Here is a 21,199-nt window from a genome sequence, read left to right as displayed (position 1 = left end):
GACACTCACACCCCTCTGAGAACAGCCTCGACCTCCCATCACCTGGTAAATTGTAAGCCACGGAATCCATTCAGCAGCATAGGTTTGCTGGCTCCCAGCAGCCCCCCCCCCACACACCCCTTCACAGCTATTCACAAGCCATATGCATTCCAAAGCCAACCTTCACAAGTGATATTGGGTGTTTTACAAGATAAGCATTTTGTGTATTTCTCAACAGTTCAATATGTGTAAAACTACAACCAGTTTTACTAGGTTTAGCAGTATCTGTGCCTCCAAAATTCACCCGTGGAAACATTATGTCCAAGATGAGTTGTACAACCAGCACCTTTGGGAGGTGACCAGGTCATTGTGAATGGGATTAGTGCCCCTATAAAAGAAGCCAGAGAGACACTTCCTGCCACCCCCAAATTGTGAGGACCCAGTCACAAGCTACTGCCTGTGAGTTAGAAAAGGGGCCCACTGTAAGTGGCGACCTCTATTGCAATAGAAAGCTGTGCAGTCACTCGTGCAATAAAGAACAGCGAGGAAGTCAAGTCTGTTGTTTATAAGCCGCCCAGCAGCTAGGCTAAGACGGCTGGGCAGCTCTTTGTGTCCTGACATTTTACACATTACTCTTGCGCACAAGCAAGTTTATGTGAGCTCTAGCCCAGTCCCAGTTTTCCCCAAGTCTTGCAGTTTTCATCATGCCTTTCCACAGAGTACAAATATATTTAGGAACACATGCCTCACAGTAGAACTGACACCCAGAGCGAGCATCCCTGCGCTCGGGAATTCTGAGAACTGTCTGTCCTTAAACTCAGAGACATGCCTAACTGTTGCTGAGCACCAGAGTTATTTGCTTTCTAGTTGTGGTGGCTCTAAGACTGACTTTGAGCAAGCTGGAACAATGGGCATCTCTAGAAGGTTCCTTTTCAGTCTTTAGGTTCTAAAGAAAGCAGGGACCAAACCCCTCCTCAATTCCCATCACCATTTTATGGCCACTGTGCCCTGATAGGTTTATTTTATTTTTACATATCTATATCTTCAAGTTATCTTAAGTCTTACAGTGATGATGTTTTATTATTTGCTCATTGTTCCTATGAGCATATAGACTTGAATGCAGGTATTTATTTCATCTGCCTTGTTCACAATTGTAATAACACTACCTGATGCAGTTTTGATCACAATTGCATTAATCTGCCTTTTCATCTGTCCACCAAATATCCCTTTTTATATATTTCACATGAAAACCTTCTCACAGCCACTCCCTAGCATAGGTCCTTCTGGAATGATTTGGACACATCCCCACTCAAACTTCTACTAATTTCTGAGGAAGTAGGTAAATAAACCACATCATGATTCAGAAACCAAACTTAGGCTTTAGTTTTCTGTGCTTTTTCGTCATTTTTTCTAAACGGCAATTATTTCCTTTAATGTCTAAGAATAGCTCCCTGAATACAACAGCTTGAATGGTAATGGAGAAAGGGCAAGGATTTTGACAAATTGACAAATGCCAATTAAACATGTAATTAGAGGTGCTAGCAGGGCAAGAGGAGTCAAACCCAAGAGGGCACCTCAGAGAAAGTTGCTAAATAAAATGGTATTGCCACCAAGCTGGAAAACTCAAGAGTTTCAGCAAACATGTATCTCGTGCCCCCTCATGTCAATGCTTGGTGTTAGAGCAGCAGGAGTGACAGGGAAAAGAAACAGCCTCTCCTGAGTGAGATATTCAGTGAGAAAGGCGTACTAGACACAAAGCCATCTTAAAAGATGTGCTGTTGAGAGGGATTACGTGAAAGGATGTCGCTGAGAAAGACGTGGAAGAGTCACGGGATTTCACGTGCTGGGTCAGCTACCTGCCTGCGCTCTCTCAAGCTCACTGCCCATTCCTCCTCTTCTTCACAGGTAACTTCTTCTCCCAGACCCCACTGCCCACAGGCTGGCTTTGGATACCAGGGAGAATCTGCTGGTCTTGGGAACACCCCAGCCAGGGAAAAGGCGAGCCTCCCTGCTCCCTCTCTTCGGCTTGGGCAGTACGCTGGCTGTGCTCAGGTCGCTGACGAGTGTCTGCCAGGCTCGGCTGCAGGGTGGGGGTTTGGTCCTGGGCTCTGTAATGCCCAGGCCCTGCCAGCGGGCGAGGCAGACACTCCCTGTGATGCTAACCCTGAAGCACTCCGCCCTCCTGCAAAGCTGCATCTTGGTTTTTTCAGTTACTCAGTGCAACAAATCTCCTATAGTAAATCTCATGTATTTAAAATGTCCGGGGTGGTTTCTGATGGTCTGTCTGATTACCTTGACTGAACAGAAGAAAACTGCAGTGGCCTAGCGTGGGAAGGACTGTCAGTAGGTTTACCTGTGGGCAGAGAAAGGTTAGAGGTCACTTCAGAGCAGAAGGCTTCTTCTGCAGGCAGGCCTTGGGCAGAGTCAACAGGACTCAGAGCAGCCAGGCTTTCAGGGTGCCTCGGCAGGGTCTGGAAACCCTCGGATCCAGTTTACCGTTCTATTCTGTCCAAATTTAAGTTACTTGGGACTCTTGGAAAGACTCACCCACTCAGAGTACCAGGGCTAGAAGTCTTCTTCCTTCAAATGATACACATGAGGACCCTAAAGCTTCTATTTGCCAAAAGCTTTGCTCAAGGCCACAGTTGGCACAGCTGGAGAATGGTTCTCCAGTGGTTTCTTTGACCAGAGTCATCTTTCACCAGCAGGTGGACCTGTGTTACCTCCCAAGCTTCAGTTCATCACACACAGGTTTTGGTAATCAAATTATGAAGCAATGTTAAGGTTTGTCCCATAGCAATAAAACTTCTAAATGTAAACTTATAATAACGATCCTGTCGCATATGCCAAAGAAATCATTTGGGACTGATTTTGAAAGTAGGATAAAGTAAACGAATAAAGTACCCGCTATGGTGGAGTCAGTTGAAATGTAGGCAACAGTGAGGCAATAGAATACATTCTACTGTGTAAGCAAAAATCAGAACAATAGCAAACATCACCCTCAGGCCTGCGGAGTCTGCTGTGTTCTCATGCAATTAGTCTTGATGAAATCCTACAGGCACGCTTCTTGTGTCCACACCAAACACTAAGGTTTGAAGTGAAATAAACACCTTGAGGCAAAGACTTTAGAGACATTATCTGTTTAATAAATATGATTGTAAAAGCAATAAACAAGAGCAATTATACATTACACTACATAGTATTTAACCAAAAATACATCAAAAAAGTCATTTTAAAATTAGAAGTAGTTCCGATACTATAAGAAAACTTTCATTTATTTTTTTTTAAATTGGCTTCCTATAAAAATAAGTTGGCAAATGAGGGATTTCAATGCTCAGTTGGAATCCTGGAAAACACAGAACAGCTGCCAAGCACCCCACTGCTTTCAAAGTTGCTGTTTGGAACTTCTGAAAAAAAGCAAGCAAACCTCTGCATTTTGGACAAGGAATCCAATTAAGAATAAGGCAAAGGAGAAAGTGTCGGCTGGATCGTTCAGGGGACTTGTGGATTTGGACAAACACTGCAATATCAGATGCTTAGCATGCCCTGAAACTGCCCTTCCCCGTCCTCCTCACCCCCCTCCCTGTGGCCTCAATTCTCCCAAACTCCTCCCAGTGTCTGGACCTGCTGCTAGTGAACAGGTAGGCACTTGGGTCTCTCCCATCAGAGGCTCTCGCCGTGCCTGCTCTCTGGGCTCCAGGTGCTATGGCTTAAGCGAGGGTTTCTCAAACCAGCACGCATCACAAATAGGTAATTGTGGATTTACAAAAATGGACCACAGGGTCCCACTCCTGGAACACGCCTGAGAGGATGCCGACCTTGCTGGTCAGGCACCAGGGACTGAGAACCACAGCGCTAGATCCTATGGACTGGAAGGCGCCCATGGGCGGTACCTTGCCTCTCTGAACTACAGGTGGGGGCAGCTGGGGAGAGGCACAAGGGGAACCTGCAGATGCTGGACCTAGAGAGGGCCAGCTTTGGTCACTTTGCAAACTGCCAGGCATCTCATGCCCACCTCTACTTTTAATCAGGACTTACAACACTCCCGTCTTCCCTGTGACTTCTCTGTTATTCATTCCTTCATTTATTCCTTCAAGAAATAAGTTTCATTATACCTATTCTAGGCAAGGCACTGTGCTAGATTAAGAGTGTCACTTCCTTTTTCATAATTTTCCAATTAAATGAACTGAACCGCGACTCTGAGGACTTCCTGTGCTATTTTGAGTGAGCTTCTTTTGCTTTCCAAATCCTTTGTTTTCCAAATTAAATATGGGAGCCTCCAACTGCAGAGGATCAATGGTGATATTTTCTGTGGGGTAGTGAGCCTGGCAGGTTGGGGATCAATTGAGCTCCGCAAATAGATGGCTGTGTGGGGCATAATCCATTCCCTAGGTTCGCATTGGGCATGCTCAACCACACAGCCTTCTGCATGACTAGCTTTCTGCCTGTGGCCTTGTTCAGCTTGCTCTGCCTGAGTTACCCCGGGCAGGGGTCCCCACCATTATTCCATATGTCTTAAGGGTTACCTGGGCACCTCCTGTCATACCTGTTGGCTGAGGGACCCAGCTCAGAGGAGACTGAGCTCTGTGTAGTGTTTCAAAACTGTTTCTATCAAAATTTTACAATGGGATTTGACCTATCCATAAAATTCCAGGGGACTCTCTGGAAGTGGTTTTATTTCCTTTTTTCCATGGTTGCCTGGGGAAAACTGTAACTTCCTCCTGCTTTAAGTCAATCAATTCCTCCCCTTTATATTTAATTAGTTTTCCTTTGCAGATACTATGATGTTAGGGGGCAGCAATGCACACCTGCGAAAGAACCGGAACCACCACCCTGCGTAATTAAAATCTCATCCTAGTGGAAGACAAGACCTGCGTATATTCTCAGACTTTGTGACACCCTGGAACAATAAATCCATGAACCTGCTTCTTCTGCGGCTTAAAATCACTTTTATTTTACAAACGGTTTTATTTTACTACGAGCGAAGAAATACTGGGCAACAGCAACTGTCACAGGGGGAACTGCCCTGTCATATAGAAATATGTTCAAAACATTTCCCACAAGAACCTTCTAGAATCTGACTGTGTGTGATTTTTTTGTTAAGATACGAGAACACCTCGACACATCTGTATCCTTTCTTTTCCAATGTACATGGCCAGGTTTGAATTGCTTTGCAGATATCAGCTCTTGCACACATTATGTGTTTCCAGGTGGGAAAAGACAAGGATATTTGAAAGGTGCTACAGAAGGAGGCGAAGGGTGCATGAGACTGAACCCTGGAGGGCCGTGGTCAGGGTGGAGGGGAGCTGGCATGCTTGCAAGTGTACAAAATTGACAGAGATCAGAAACTTGCGGGTGGCAGGGGCAGGGCTGGCAGAGGTGAGGTCATAGTCAGGGAACATCAGGTGATGTCCCGGATCTAGCAATATGTTCAGGATGGGGAGGCTGGAGCAGCTGAAGGATATCTTGGGTCTTGGAAGGAAGAGATACAAAGACATCAACAGATTGTGACCCCATGTGGACGGCAATCGATGGCGAGGCCAGACTGTGAGTGACTCATGGCATTGTTTTCTACCTAAGTTGGGGCAGCAGGAAAAGCTTCCAGGGAAGCAGCCATGGTGCCAGGGGTGGACAGGAAACAGGTCCACTCCTGCCATCTTGCCTCCCTGCCTCCTTCCTTCGCTATTCTACCTGCGTACATGGAACTTCAACTCGCTTCTTTGACCGTGGGGCCTCACAGGATGGAGAAAACAGCGTGGTGGCCACTGCTGGCCAGCAGAGCTACCAAAGGTAATGTGGGAGGGGAAAGGGCAATACAGCAGGTGGACCAGAGAAACAGCTCAGGGCTTCAAACCCCTGTGCATGTCTTTGTGTCTTAGGAAAGGGACTGAGGTGGCTAATCCATCCATCAGCCGGTACTGCTAAAATAGCTGTTAAATCTACAGCCAAGAATATTTCCAAAAATACATGCAGATTTCCTTGGCCTGTATATGTTATGAATTCTCTACAAACACGACCGATCAGAAAAAAGAGAGAAGAAAGGGGAGGGGAGTGTTTTCCATTAAAATAGAGCACCTGGACACTGCCCCTCCAAGTATCGTCCACATGCACAGGCTTAAAGCTAAAAACCCTTGTTGTCTGTGTCTGAAGAATTAAAAAGTCCCGATGCAGTGTTTGTTTGTTTGTTTGTTTGTTTGTTTGGATTTTGATTGTTTTTATTTTATTTTTTGTTTGTTTTTGTTTTTACTGGCGTCCTCCATTCAAACATTTACATAGGTAGGGATTTCTTTTGTGCTTTGATTCTCAGCAACTATGGAAATACTTCCTGGCAAAATAGGAAACAGAACAACAAAGGAAAGAAAAAAAAAAAACATAAAGTTAGTGGTCATGGAGGATGATGCACTTGACAAGAGCGAAATTCTTTCCTGATCAGCAGGTCGCCTGTAGCCTTTGGGGGTTTTCCTTAAATTGCAAATTGTGCCCCAGCAGATCCCCGCTTTGGCGTTGAAGGTGGAGTGGCTTGTCTTGCTCTTTGCAACCGGAGAGATGAGTCACCAGGTTGAGCAGAAGGGGAGGGAGGGGAGGGTAAAGCTACTCTCCTAAGAGAAAACGTGTAACACTTACTCATTTAATGACACTGGAAATGGAAAGGTGTCATAGACTTTGCAATGGGCTGGGACATGGTCCTGGTGAAGAAGGGATTGCTACTTTAATAAAGTAAACCATGGCTGGCTGTGCCTCATACCCGTGGGGATGGCACTGAAAAACCAAATGACCCACAAAAAACACACTTAGAAACTTTAAAAGTAAAAAGACAGGGTGCACGCTCCTATGAACTTGAAGACAGAAAAGGCTTTCTTTTTAACCCAAAGCAATTATGCATTTATCACCCTGTCTCCCAAATAAAAGAAAGTGCACAGTGAAAATTGGACACCAAATGTAGCTGCAGTTGTCATTAATACCTCCTGCACAAGCTAGTCACTGCATTAAATTTCCCTTTAACGCAGCCACAGAACCCCCTGTATTCATTTAAAGAGAACTCCCTGTACTCATTTAAACTGAGGGACTTATTTCCTTTCTCCCCCCCCTCACCTGGCAAAAATCAGATTAAAAAATCTTACGGAAGGGTCCTCTAGGTGTCTGCAATTTATCTCATTAGAGCAAAGTATGGGTGGTTATATAATATTTTATCCATTGTAGTCAGCAATGGAGGGTCTAGAGGGCAACCTTACAGCTTTAACTCCTGATGTCAACAGGCAGGAGACAAGGACAGCTATGGGGACCCCAAGGCTTGGTTTACCTTCCTGGAAAGCCACCTCTACAGTAAATAGTAGAACTGAGCAATGACACTCAGATTCCGCACCCAGCTGCTGAGTCCCGTGCTCCCCATCCACAGACAGAGAGTGAACTCTGTGAAACGGTCTGAAGTCCTTTTCAGACATCTGCCAGGGGACACTTCACAGGAGGGAGAAATCAGCTGGTTTCTAATAGTCTAATGTCTAAGCCAAAGTGGTCTTACTCAGGAAGCCTAGTCCCAGAAGTTCTGCAAACTCTACCTCATGTCCTCCAAATTCTAAGGTTCTGTGTCTTGAGAGGAAACAGTTTGTGTTTAGACTATTGCTACATTTAAACAAATCCCCCAGATGCCCAGGCGATCACGCCCCTGAAGTTATCACTCCGCAGTGTCCTGGAGTAGCTGGTCCTGCTTAGAGTAGCCCTGAGGACAGGCTACTCACATCTTATATTGTGCATTATGTTTTCTGTCCTTCCAGCCCTGCCTGACCCTAGGACCACCAGCTCAGGCCTTCTGGCACATCAATAGAGCAAATGCTTTGCTCTTCACCCATGATTATTTGAAGCCCATCATTTTCAAAAGGTTATTGCAAAGAGAAATATAAACTAACAAAGAGAAGAAAAACTAGATAGAAGCAAGAAGCCTTTTTTTTCTCATTCCAGTGGAAGGGAACAAGTGAGATCTCAGCTATTTCTCTCAAGGATGTTAGAGCAGAAGAAAATGGTCATGTCAAGCCAGAGAGGGGTTAGAGAGAGAAAGTCAGCCACTGATTACTCAGGCCAGAGAGCTGAGAGCTACAGGAATCATTTACCTATGAGCCGTGACTCCACCTTCTCATCTATCAGCTGGCCAGGCCTCCTCAGTCCAGTCTGAGGGGCAGGGGGCCTGCTTTCAGTGTGACTGACTTGACTGACCATCTCTCGTTCTTTCTCATTCTGCATCTGGGCATAAACATTAATCCCCGGGATCTTCCTAAAACATTAACAAAAACCATCACTTTTGTGCATGGGAGATGAGATTACTGTGACACAGGCTTCTGAACCTGCCAGGGAAAAGGGGCAGGGGAGGTATGGATCAGGGCCAGGTACCTTTTGAACTTGTAGATGACGAATACCGCTAGCCCCACGAACACCACGGAGAGCAGCATCAACATGGCGGAGCCACTGTGGGTCGGAGTGAGGTCCACCAGGGGCGCTGGGGAGAAAATGAGGCATGGTTAGGAGCAGAGACTTGGGCTGGGGCCTTGCCAGGAGAGGCTCATGGTTCTCCCAGAGAGGTCTGCGGGGCTCAGGGACCCCTCGCCTGACTACACAATAGGCTTGCCACATGGCTGGTGTGTGAATGTGCTTGAGTCTGTCTTAGACCATGGCATGCACCACTTGACCTCTCCAGCAAAGATGTGGAGCAATTCATAGCACAGACTGCAGCCTGCATGCCTGGATTCAAATCCTGCTCCACGATGTGCTGGCTGGGAGATCCTGGGTGAAGTGATTTCACGCTGATGTGCCTTATGTGGGGAAATGAGAATAGCAGCACAATTAGCACTGGATGTTTGTGAGGATCAAGTGAGTTAATGTATATAAAGTGCTGATAACGGTGTTAGGCACATCTTGTATTAAATATGAGTGTTTATTGCTATAGTTGCAGTTATTTGTAATGAACATGTACAGCACTGTAATAAACGTAATAATTAAATTCCCTATATTCTGAATGCAAGCTTTTCCTGCTGAGCAATGCACATCAACAGGAATATTTTTTCATGAATTATCCAATCCTTTACAGCACCATTCCAGGCAGTTGTCAGGGTAGAGGATAAACAGAGTCATGGAGCATGTTCAGATTGTTTTACACCCAGGAATGGATGGTTGTGTATTTTACAAAGCAACTTTCTGCAGTAGAGAGGTGGCAATCTGATTGTCCCTACAGTTTCCCACAGACCTGAAAGCTTTTCTGGGGAGTACCAGTCTCTGAAGTGCTTAAGTTCTCTTGGACCAGATTGCCACCTTTGCATCTACAAAGAAGTCTCCCTCCCCATAGGATGCAGCTCCAGAGAACATCTTTCTCCACCTCCAAAATTTCTTCCATATCAGGGTTAAACCTTTTATACTTTAATGACTTTGTTTGCAATTAATTTTCACCCTCTGAAAAACTGACATTTTGCAAACAAGCACTTTTCAAATATAAAAGACCAGCACATGTATACCATAGAAGCCTGAATTATCAATCTGTACTTCCAATCAATTTAACCAAAACCTGATGCCTGGGATGTGGGTGATCTTTCAGCACCATTTCTGTGACTTTTCTCTGTTGAAAGTCAAGAGCGCAAAGTTTGGGTCACCCAGGTACAAAGTGCACGTGACTGTATTGTGGATAAGATTCTCCCCACTCTGTCTCTGGTGAAGCTTCTCACCACCCCTACACCTCTGCCTTGTACCCCATTTCTGTATGAATAAACAAATCTTTAAAAAAATATTAAAAAATAATTGATTTTTATAAAGCCATACAAAGAATAACCAAGTGATACAGTTTAAAGAGAAGCTAGGATCAAAGATCACCATTCAAACGTGGATGGCACATATACATCCATATACATGTATCTGCATATGTTATATCTGTCTATGCATAAATGTGTCTATGTGCTTATTTATTATGTACATTTATTTTACTTTGGGTAGTAAAGTCCACCTTATTTCCCTCTGTCTTCCTCTCTTTCCCTAAACCCCACCATGAATTTCAAGGAATACCTTATGAATATTTGTGGAATTATGTAGTTCCATAAAAATAAAATTCTGCAATGAATGCATGCAATTCAACCACATGAAAACAACCATCCAATCAAAACTGAGCAGAAGAACTAAATCATCATGTCTCAAAGGAGGTCATACAGATAACCAAGAGAAACCTGAAAAAACGATCATCACCAGTTATTATCAGGGAAGTGCCAATCAAAACCACAATGCGATACCATCTAACACTTGTGAAATGGTTCATGCCAAAAAGATCAGATATTACAAGTGCTGGCAAAAGAGTAGGGAGAGAGAAGCAACCTTCACGGACTGTTGGGCTATAGGCTAGTTCAGTCTTTTTGGAATACATATGGAAGTTTTTCAGAACATTACACATAGATCTACTAAAGAATCCAGCAATCTATTGCCCAGTGATCTATCCAAAGAAGATAAAATATTAATATGAAGGGATACATGTGTGCCTCTTCACTGCTGCACAGTTTATACTGCCAGGCTAAGTGTGCAAGAACACTGAAGTGACTCGGGTGGTGGTGTAGACTCACAGAACACCACTCAGAATATTATAAAAAAGGTGAGCTCTTCCCAACATGGACAGGACCGGAGGGGATTACTCAGTGAAATAAGTCAGAAGGAGAAATACAAACTGGATGACTTGACTCAAGTGGCACATAAAACCTAACCAAAGGAACAGACAAAATAACCTTTGAAATCTGAGAACAGTTCTGTGAAACCACAGAATTGAGGCTACCAGAAGTGGGGGTGAGGGTGAAGCAAAAGGGTTGAGGACTAACAAGACTTTGTGGGTGTAGTGTGATAACTTACATTTGTACAGCTGTAAAACTGTACTGGCATCATTTAGGGATGGAAACCAAAGTTACCACCATAAACAAACAAGTAAAAATTTCACCCAGAGACAATATTTTATTTTTAATCTCACCCAGTCCTCATAGTCCCAAACCACTGAATTACTTTGAAGCAAATTCTGGTGTCATCGATTTTATTTGTAACTCTAAAAGATATAAGGTACCACCTCTGTCTTGATCTTTTGTTATCACCCTCACAAAAATAATATCAGGAAAGTATTTTAAAGTAATCTTCTAATGTAAACCCTTAATTTAATACAAGGGAGCAAATAGAAGCCCAAATGAGCTACAAATGCTTAGGATAGTTTGATGCGGCCTATTTTGATTAGCTAACCTTCTAATTTCCAATTTAATATTGTTAAATAATAAATAGGATCTCGGTGACATGAAACAACCAGGCAGAACACTAAATCTGTTTGAAAGGGTTGGTATCTCCCCATCACAAGTTTAGATCTTTCTGTTCTAAATCACTTCCATTTAAATCATCCTGGTAAACAAGCAGAATTGACACTGTTAAGTAATTAGCATGTTAGGATGGGAAAGTGAGCTTCTGCATCCTGAGTTCAGAAACGTGTGCTGTGGACCCCTCGCCATCTTGGCATCACTCAGTCATTTCTCAGAGGCAGCCTCCAGCAGCAGTGACAAGCCCAGGGCCACTGGCCTCTGTTCTGTGGGTGGTGTCCACTGGCTGATCTATGTCTGACTATAAAGAGGCTTCCACAGCATCTGTAGACCTTAGTTTGCCTAACACTTAAGTAAGTGTGTGTATGTTTTGCTAAAAAATGGAAACCTGTGCTAAATAGGATTTAGCTTGTTGTATGGAATTAGCATAAAGTAATCCCTCTCCAGTTGTAGCCTAACAAGGGAGAAGCTTAGGGGAAAGGGCTGAGAGGTTTATTTGCCATTATTCATGCACATTGTACCTCCAAGTCAGGCCTGACAAACGTTGTCCAAAACTCTTGTAAGGTACTCAGAAAAACATTGTTCTATTCTGTTCTATTCATATGGACCTGGTTTGATTATAATAGCAATAGCAGTAGTTATAGTAAAAATACTAGTTAAGTTGTGCAAAGTGGTTAACATGTAGAGAGTGCTAAATAAATAGTCATAGGTTGTTTCTATGAGAACAAACTCAGAACTTCATGTAAGGGGCACAGGAACCCATGATATTTTTATCAGATAAGATTCTGACTGTTACTTATGGGTGGAGTGAACCTCCGTTTCCTCGTTCAAAAAATGAAACTAAAATAGAGCTTGTTTTAGAAAATTGTGATACATCTACATAATGGAATGCTACTTAGCTGTGAAAAATACACAGCCCTGTCATTTGCCGAAACATTGTTAAACCTAGAGGTTATTGTGCTTAGTGAAGTAAGTCAATGGAGAAAGGCAAATGCTATATGATTTCACTCAGCTGTGGGAGAGGGAAAAAACATGCATATAAACTCAATAGTATAAAACAACAACTAGTGATTATCAGAAGGGAAGGGGAGGGAAGGTGGTACATGGACAAGAGGGGCAATTTGGCGAAGGATTAGGATTATACCTTCAGTGGTAAATATATCATAATATATAGATATAGATATAGATATAGATATAGATATAGATATAGATATATACACACTGGTACATCAGAATCTTACATAATGCTATCATGCAATGGTACTTCAATAACAGACAAACCAAAAAACAAGATGGAATTTTTAAAGCACTAGCATAGTATCTGGCATGTAGTCCACACTTAATACTTTAATAATTGTCATATTACTACAAATCATATTTCTGAAAGTGTAATCTATAGAAGAAATATTATGGAAAATTATGAAGGATGCCAAAGTTAAATGAACTTGGGTAATGATGTATACAGCACCCTCCCCCACCCCATCTAATGCCTCAGTGCATTAGAACTTCACAGCAGCCCTGCAGGAAAGAAACTCGATTGTTTTATCACCAATCCTTTGTAGACACAGGTCCCACTCTACATCAGTTAGGAAATGCATCACCCTCAGCAACACATTCTTTTATGCTTTGGCCTGTTTGGTTTATTTGCAGATTATAAAGTCAGCCTGGTGAAGTGGTACAAAGAAATGTTACTCCTGTTAGAATTCACTCTGGTTCTATCAAGGGTCTTTCCTGGAGAACTTCTTCCCGCACTATGATCCTGAAATGCTGAACTCTTACAATAGCTCTAATTCAAAGTTTAAATTTGCCAAGAAGCTTCAAAAGCAAGTTAACCATACCTTAATTTTCTTTTTTCTGTCCTTGCTTCCAAGATAGACCCAAGTCAGGTTTTTAGTTATCAACCTAGAATGTCACCAAATCCATATGTTCTAAATTCTGGTTGTTAGACATAAGGGTGATATCAAAGTGGTGCAGAGAAAGTTGACCTGGAGTGCAGGAAGGGTGTAGATGCTTTTGTTAAAGAGCACCTTGGTGGCCCGCTGGCCTTGCCTTTAGCTGAAATCTAAGCCCAATCATGAGTCTTAAGGATGGCATCTCCCATTTAGATAAACCCATGGTCCTGGAAGCTGGTTAAGGGGCAAGTTCCCAGAGGGCATAGTGACCAGTGAAACATCACTGCTAGTTTCAACGTGAGGAGGAGTCTTCAGCAACAGCCAGTCACAAGGAGTTGAGGTCAGTGGGCCGAGTGATGGCTATACGGTACCTCAAAGACCCAGTTCAGCAAGTGATAGAAAGTGGCAGATGCCTATTGTTTTCTTAGGGATGAAGTCAATAAGGAACACTGCTAATATGTGATTAATTTATAGACTATATGAATCAGAAACACCTGGAGTACCTGTGAAAATGCAGTTTTCTAGGTTATGTGTAAGAAAGTCTGTGTGTCTGAGAGTATATCTTAGAAATCTACACATGTAACAAGAGGCAAAAGTCATTCTTATTCCTACTAACTTCAGAATCCCAGTGGACAGCCCCATTCATAAAGTGTCTAGTCTCTAACTTCAGAATGTGCCTAGATTTTATATTCCCTGGGTTTCTATAACCAAACAAAACAATGAAATGTACTTCTTGATTGAACAGTCTGGTTATGGCTATAGGAGAATTTTCTACACTGCCTAAAAGCATTTCAATCCTTCTACTCAGAGAGAGGTGAGTTTTCTGTAGATTACGTGTATTGCTGATCACTTTTCTACTTCTCTCTGGATCCAATTTTTGTGCAATTTGAGTTTGACACATCTCCCACCAAGAGAAGTATGTTTCTTCATGCCATGATTATGCACGAGCACCATCACTTAATTTAGCAACCAAATGAAATGGAAATGATGGTGTGTGTGAGATTCAAGGTCTTTGTACGTCTCATCTCTCTCCTGGAATCTGTCATTGCCAAATGTGAGCAAGCCCAGGACAGTCTGTTTAGAGCTGAGAGGTTATGTAGGGGAGCACCTAATTATCCTAACCAAGGGGGTTCTAGAGCAGCCTTCAGCCAGCAGAAGCAAGATCAGCAGAACTGTAGGACAACAATCCATAGATGACTGCAGACCCATCTTGAGCATAGATAAAATCAGAAAGCCCACTCAGCTGATTCACGGACAAATAAGCAGTAAAGGCATGGAGTTGAGACAATGACTTTCTGGGTTGTTTGTTACACATCAATAGCTTACTAGTACAGTCAGCAACACTCTTTCATCTGGTGAAACATTAAATTAACAATTCTCACTGTTGGGGTCTATATAATCCAACTGTTCCTACTGTCTCACTGGGCAGCAGAGTATGAGTAAGATGACTATACAAATTCTCTTCTAAACCAAGATATGTGAAGAATGAAAGGGAGTGTGACTAAAGCTTTGAAGGTATAAACCAGGACAGTATGAACATTCCAGGGATAAGAAACTTGGTGTTAAGATGGTAGCTTGCCCTGAGTAGTGATATCTCCTAAACACACACACACACACACACACACACACTCATTTATGAATATACACACACAAATAAAGTAATATATGTGTATCACACTCAATCTCATACACACATGTGTTATATGTGTAAAATGCATGCATATGTATGTGGGTATAGGTAGATTCACATACTTGTACACACACCTATACATATGTATGTTTGTGTGTGCATGCATATGTATAATGATAGGCATAATGCCCAGATATAGCTTAATTTACATGTACACACATGCACACACACACAAAATCTAAGTTTTCACCCAGTTTGTCCAGCTGCTTTGCCTTTGCCTGGGGGAACTATATTTCCTATATCTTAACTATGAATATTTCCAACTGATCATGTTTGTATCCTCTTCCTGAATGTTCATCTGATCACAGCCATGCTACTTCTCTTCCTGAGAGTTCTAAGTGCATTTTCAGGCCTGGGAATCTCAGGCCAATTACCCCACGGTTATTTCAGGTCCCTTTATGGGCCCAGGGTACCTTAGACAAAATGGAGAAGAAAGAGCCTATTAGAAGCTAAAGAAAACCTCACTGCTGGTCCCTGGCATATTTATGATGAAACATGAAACTATCCCATTCATTCAATCACATTGGATCAAGGGATATGTTTAGATACCTTGATATCTGCTATTAATTATAATACCTTAATGACTTAATAACTGTCAAAATTCACTAGATCCATGTGTCTGTCAACGAGCCTACTTATTTATAGAGGAAAAGCTATTTATTTGGAGGGGAAATAGGAGGAAAATAAAATATGACTGCTGTGACTTTACTCATGAAAGGCTTGTAAATGATTACTGTGAAGATAATAAGGCGACAAGAGACTAAGGAGGCAGATAAATTTATCGGCTGTGGAAGAATTTCACTAGTACTAATTTCATCCCTAAATGGAAAATGTTATTGCAACAATTTATTTCACTTTACAGTTCAGAACTCCACACTTTGTGATGTGGCATCTGCATCTATAAAGAGGTGGCTTAGATGACATTGTATTTTCTAAAGCATTTGGACCAATGTTAATTCTACCTTCAAGTGGAAAATATTCTCAATGTGAGATTGCAAGGCAGATTTCATGATAGATCTGAATTCCCAAGTTCCTTATCCCCTCCCATATCCACTCATATCATATCCAGGGGTAGCAACTGAAGTCTGGGAATATTAATTTTCTAATATCCCTGTGATGATATCTTTTTATTACACCTGAAAAAGTAATTGAACTAGTCAGCAGCCACCATGAGGCCAAGATAACATTTTATTAAAAACCCACACAGACCCTTGACAAGGGACAGTTATCTGACACATAATAGTGTAAACCAGACAGCTGTCAGGTACGCAGGTGGGGCTGTGTATTGTGTTATTCTGCACTTATAATTATTTTTTCAAAATTGAACCTGGGGTTTGAGCTCCTTCCTTTGAAAAACATTAACCTTTTATAGTTTCTTACCATGTTTCCAAAACTCTGGGAGAGCAGTGACCCCACTGGAAAACCAGCTGCAGGATAACCCTGTGAATTCCCCTACTTGCTGAAACATTGCAAGATGCAGATGTATCATTTTTTGTTCATACTAGCACATTAATAGCATCTAGATAATGTCATTTGTTTAAGTTTCATAAAACACATGACTATTCGATTATAACTGTCACAGAGATTCTAGTTTACATGATAATCATTTTTCAAGTGACATCTACCCATTCTGGCAATTAGGATGGTTCCAAATGTTCCCAGAAAATAGATGTTAATGTTTACTCTTAATTCCCTCCTACACTTACTATCTCAGGACTTGCTTTATAAATGCATGCCTGTTCTCGTGGACACCCGGAGTTTTAAATCAGATTTACTGCCCGAGACAGAAGTGCACCTTTCTTGCCTATGTGGAGGGGTTTCTGCAGAGAGCTGCTCTGTAGGATGGTTATAGGGACCACCCACAGGCCTGGCTCCACAGACATCACTTGGGAAAATGGTGAAAAGTGCAATTTTCTGGGTATCGCTCCTTAGCATTATGCTTCAGATTGTATTCAGATTGTAGGCTGAAAGACTTCTGCTTTTCCAAAGCTTTCTAGATAACAGTGATCTAGGGTCATGCTCAAGAACAGCTGTTTGATAGTAAGGAACTCCTACACAGGGATTTACAGGAGTTTTCCTACAAGAGTTTTTCAGTCACAGAACAGGGTTTCATGGATCCCAAAAGTTTAAGGGAACCACTCAGTCCTCTGTCCTAGCCTCTCTCTGTTGAAATCCTAACCTGCAAGGTTCAGTTTATTTGCCTAAATAATAACTCTAATGAGATGCAAATAGCCCTTGAAGAGCCAGTGTTTGCCATGCAGTGTGAATCCATCTAGTTAGGCTCCGTGTTTTCAAATAAAATGCCAGTGTTATCTTTGTTTCACAGGCTCTAACTTTAGAAGAATCAGCAAGCTTTTAGGCAGCTTCTCCCCAACCCATATTTCCATCTTACCCCCAAATATAATGGCAAATGTACTCATGACCATACTCAAAGGACCAAAGATAGGGGGTTTGATAAAACTTTAAAGATTTGTTCCAGCAATCTACCTGTCAGCAGATTTCACCCACCTGGCATCATACAAAAGTGGAAATGGAAGCTGTGAGGTTAATGTGTAGTTTGGCCCTGGTCTTCTCATCTGAGATTTAACTCCTGGCTTAAGCTCCCAATGGGATTTTTCGCTTACATGTTTTATGATAACAAACTCAAAATGGAATACACAACTTTATCTTCTGAGGCAACACATTCCTCAGTTTCCATCTCTAGAAAATTCTATCTCTTGTCACTGGGGTGAAAAATTCTTATAAAAATGTGAAAATACTTGGCTAAAAATGTTACTGACCTGGCCCCAAGCCCATTAAATATCCTTTTATCTGCTGTTCTTCCCTTTTCCAAGTGTACTGCACTTTGTGACCTCAACACTGCATTAAGGCACATTTTCTCACTGACATGAGTGAACAGTGAACAACACTAATAGACTTCTTTTCCCCAGGTTTTATCCTAGCTTTCCTCTGTTTGTAATTTTAGCTTTAGAAAACATTCTAATTAGAAATTTGAAGAGTGGCTATCTTGACGCCCTCACCATGCCAACCTGTGACTGATGTTACCCCTGGGCCATAAAAGTCACCTTGCTGTCCCTCTGCTGAATGTTGCCTCACCTCAGCATGCTGTTTGTCACTCCTGCTGGTGATTCCTATTCAACATGAAGGCGCATCTTTACTGAGTCATCTGCATGAATTCTTTGGGTCTTTCATTTGGAATTAGTGATGCTTCCTGTAACTAGTGGCTGGGCTTCATGTCTAGTCACTAGACACGAAGTGGAGAGTGAGTATCCTGGTTACCTTCATATCCCTGGCTGAACTATAGTTTTAAAGAAATACTTGCAAAATGAGGCCTAGAACCACCTGAGGAGTAAGGTAATCAATCTTAAATGGACCTTTCCCTTGAGTAAATTCCAAGTTACTAAGGGCTGAGAGAAAATCTGTAGCATTTTCAACATTTTCTCAGTGACTCAGGTTTGTTGTTCTATCAGCACCTACAGAGATCAAGTTATTCTGCATGGTAGAGCCTCCCTGTGAGTCCTGCTGGAAAAACTAAAGTGACATTATAGCTTCTGACATCCTGAAGAATAAATATGAGTAATCAATAGCATAATACACACATAAGTGCATAAATTCCGGAAAACTAGGATAGAGCTTGGCTGAGACTGCAGAAGGGGGATGTCACACAGGGTGCAGAAAGGCCTGATGTGTTGGGGGAGGTAAGGCCAGTGCACCCCAAGTTGAGTGAACTGATCTGTGGCATGAATGGGGCTGACTCTGATGTGGGAAACACTCTTTCTGGTGGCAGGGCAGTAAAATATGGGTTCACAAGCAGTCCATGCTTTGGTCCTGTTTAGTAACACCCCTCTTACCAATCCTTCCCCCATTATCTCTAGGAACTCTTGTTTTAGGACACAAAATTCCACAGAGCATAGGTCTAATCATTCTTTAACCTGCCTGATTTTCTCAATTGTGCACAGGTGACGATGCCCTTGAAAGGGTTACCTGGCATGGGTTACCTGCCATGAGGAAAGCACAGATAAGGGTTTTCCTTGAAAGTTTACTGGACATGATGCAAGGCTACACTCACCAGTAAAAATGGTAAGGAGAAGGTGATAGATACAGGTTCACAATGTGATATAATGAGTTAGGAGGCAAACCCGGTGCTTGGGATTTGTTCGAATATGTCTCTAAAGGTTATAAGCTGACTGTGCATCTAACTATATACACTAGTGCCTGATAACATGTAGTTTCTCTGGTAGGTGCAATGATGGAGACATAATGATAAACTGTACCCAAGGGTGATGATGACAATGATAAAGGTGATAATGATGGTAGAGATAGAGACTAAAATATCCATCTGCATTCAGAAAAGGGATAGAAGGTATCCAGATGAAGTTCTCCAGAAAGAATCCAGCAAAGGTAAACTGAGCTGACCCTTAAAGCAGATACTTAAGAGATATGGGATGGTGGAAAAGGAGAGGAGGAACCATGTCAATAAGAAATACTAGGAATAAAGATAGCTTCCAGGCTAACCCTTGATCAATGTCTACTTTGTTTTTGGATGCCAAGCTCTTGCATCCCGAAAGCCAAAGGGGGCCACTTTGTCTTGACCTTCTCTCAGTCTTCTCTCCACTTCTCTCCCCCCATATTCATATAATTTCAAGTCTCTTTTTTTCAGGAAAAAACATTTCAACAGATAGCTGTTGAGCATGGTTAGGTCTTCAAGAGGAATTGCAAAGAAATGTGAAGCACAGAATGGCTAAGAACAAAACAGGGAGTGTATTTCAGGTTTACTCAGCGTAGATACTGAAGGTAATGAATTTCCAAATAGAACACATGCAGAGACGCCAACACCATCCAGTCTCTAACAGCATCCAGCTATCTGGAAATGCTTACCTTGTGTTCCCATAAAAGCAAACAGGGGAGTGAATTTGAAAAACAAAATGAGGCCAGTAAATTCCTGAAAGGAGACATTGTCTTTTCCTTAGAGACAAACCAAATTATGCATTGCCTTTCTCAACAGCAACACACTGTGGTTCTAACATTTTCAAAAGGAAGATGTTGAACATCTGCCGAGCAATTAATGTATTGCGGCCGCCTGCCTGAACGGTCCCCAGGAAGGTATCAGCAGTTCTGCTTATGAGACATGAAATGTTGCAAACAGTGGTCCTTTGTACATTTTCTTTTTTTAATCTTTATTTTTTTTCTCTTTATTTTCTTGTCTGCAGGGGGTAATAAGAGTATGTGAAAGGGAGGTGAGGTAGAAGTTCTATGTCATGTTTCTTCTAATTCTTACAGAGAAGAACCCCTTAAGCCATTGGAAATCAAAAAATGTTCTCACTCTTTCCAAAGTGGCTTCATCTAAGATTGGGTTTTTGCTTCAAAGTGCATTTGTGGCTCTTGCTCTTTGGGAACCTTGATCACACATATCCGGGTTACAGGGACTGCCCCTGCAAACCTCAGGTTGTTTACCTAAGCTCCCAGAACAGGCTCTTCCCAGGGATCTGAGTCCTGCTCCCTAAATCCCAGCTATGGAAAGGACAATAAACAGTTGGGGGCATTTTCTAGGTCCAAGTTCACATGACTCTGCCATCTAGAGCTCACTCTAGGGGTTAACCCCTCATGGCTATTGGGAACTTGGGCTCAATTCTGGCTACAGACCTGGACAGCTCTTCAGTTCCAACTGTTTCCACTACACAACTTTCCAGAACTTAAAGGAAATTCTTTGGCAGAAATCCTTTGAAAAAGAAGGTTTTTAGAAAGATCAGAAAATGTTATTTTAAGGTTAACTTTATCTTCAAGACTTGTAGAGAAGAAGAATGATATCATTCGAGAAGCCTGTTTTAGGGATCATGGATGGTTATTTCCTGGGACTAAGGAGAGAAAGTCAGATTATTCCACTGGTGGATGAGACTATTGAGGCTAAAATGCCAATAAAGGGAACCGCCAAAGGCTGGTGCTTGGTGTCTCCTATCAGTGGCACCATCTGAGCATGCAGAAAGGACAGATGGGGATCCCGGTTGCCAGACGGAAGCAGGGGCTGGACACTGACCTGCTGTGAAGTGGGCTGCGTGTACAAGGACTTGGACTCCAGGCTTCAGCTCAAAGTGCACGGAGTTTTGGTTCAGCTTGTGGATCAGCAGCTCTGATATCTGAAAGAAGTGGCATAATGAATGCTACAAAAATTGTCATACCAACGGTAAACAGGCCTGCTGAGAAATATTTACCAGGTGTTCCTATATTACCCCTGAGAAGTATATTGCATTTTAGAGAATCTTGAGATTTTACTCCAGAATATGCAGATACAATTTTTAATATTTTAAACATTATGTAAAAATTGCTACAAAATA

General features: G+C 42.3%; 1 protein-coding gene across 1 annotated transcript in view; it reads right to left on the bottom strand.

Moving 5' to 3' along the window:
* Positions 1-3,140: 3,140 nt before the first annotated feature.
* Positions 3,141-21,199, bottom strand: part of SORCS1 (sortilin-related VPS10 domain containing receptor 1) — a 456,202-nt gene continuing 438,143 nt past the window's right edge. The window contains exons 24-27 of the mRNA XM_004680456.2: positions 20,902-21,001; positions 8,362-8,467; positions 8,085-8,245; positions 3,141-6,578 (exon numbers count right to left, since the gene is read on the bottom strand). Coding sequence (XP_004680513.1) covers positions 6,571-6,578; positions 8,085-8,245; positions 8,362-8,467; positions 20,902-21,001 — 375 coding nt within the window. The 3' untranslated portion in view covers positions 3,141-6,570. The remainder of the gene's footprint in view (positions 6,579-8,084; positions 8,246-8,361; positions 8,468-20,901; positions 21,002-21,199) is intronic.

The sequence above is a fragment of the Condylura cristata genome, unplaced genomic scaffold (assembly GCF_000260355.1).
Source record: "Condylura cristata isolate star-nosed mole 26May11 unplaced genomic scaffold, ConCri1.0 scaffold00011, whole genome shotgun sequence".
Classification (NCBI taxonomy): Eukaryota; Metazoa; Chordata; class Mammalia; order Eulipotyphla; family Talpidae; genus Condylura; species Condylura cristata.
The sequence above is the reverse complement of the archived record's forward strand: the minus strand, read 5'-3'. Positions and strand labels throughout refer to the sequence as shown.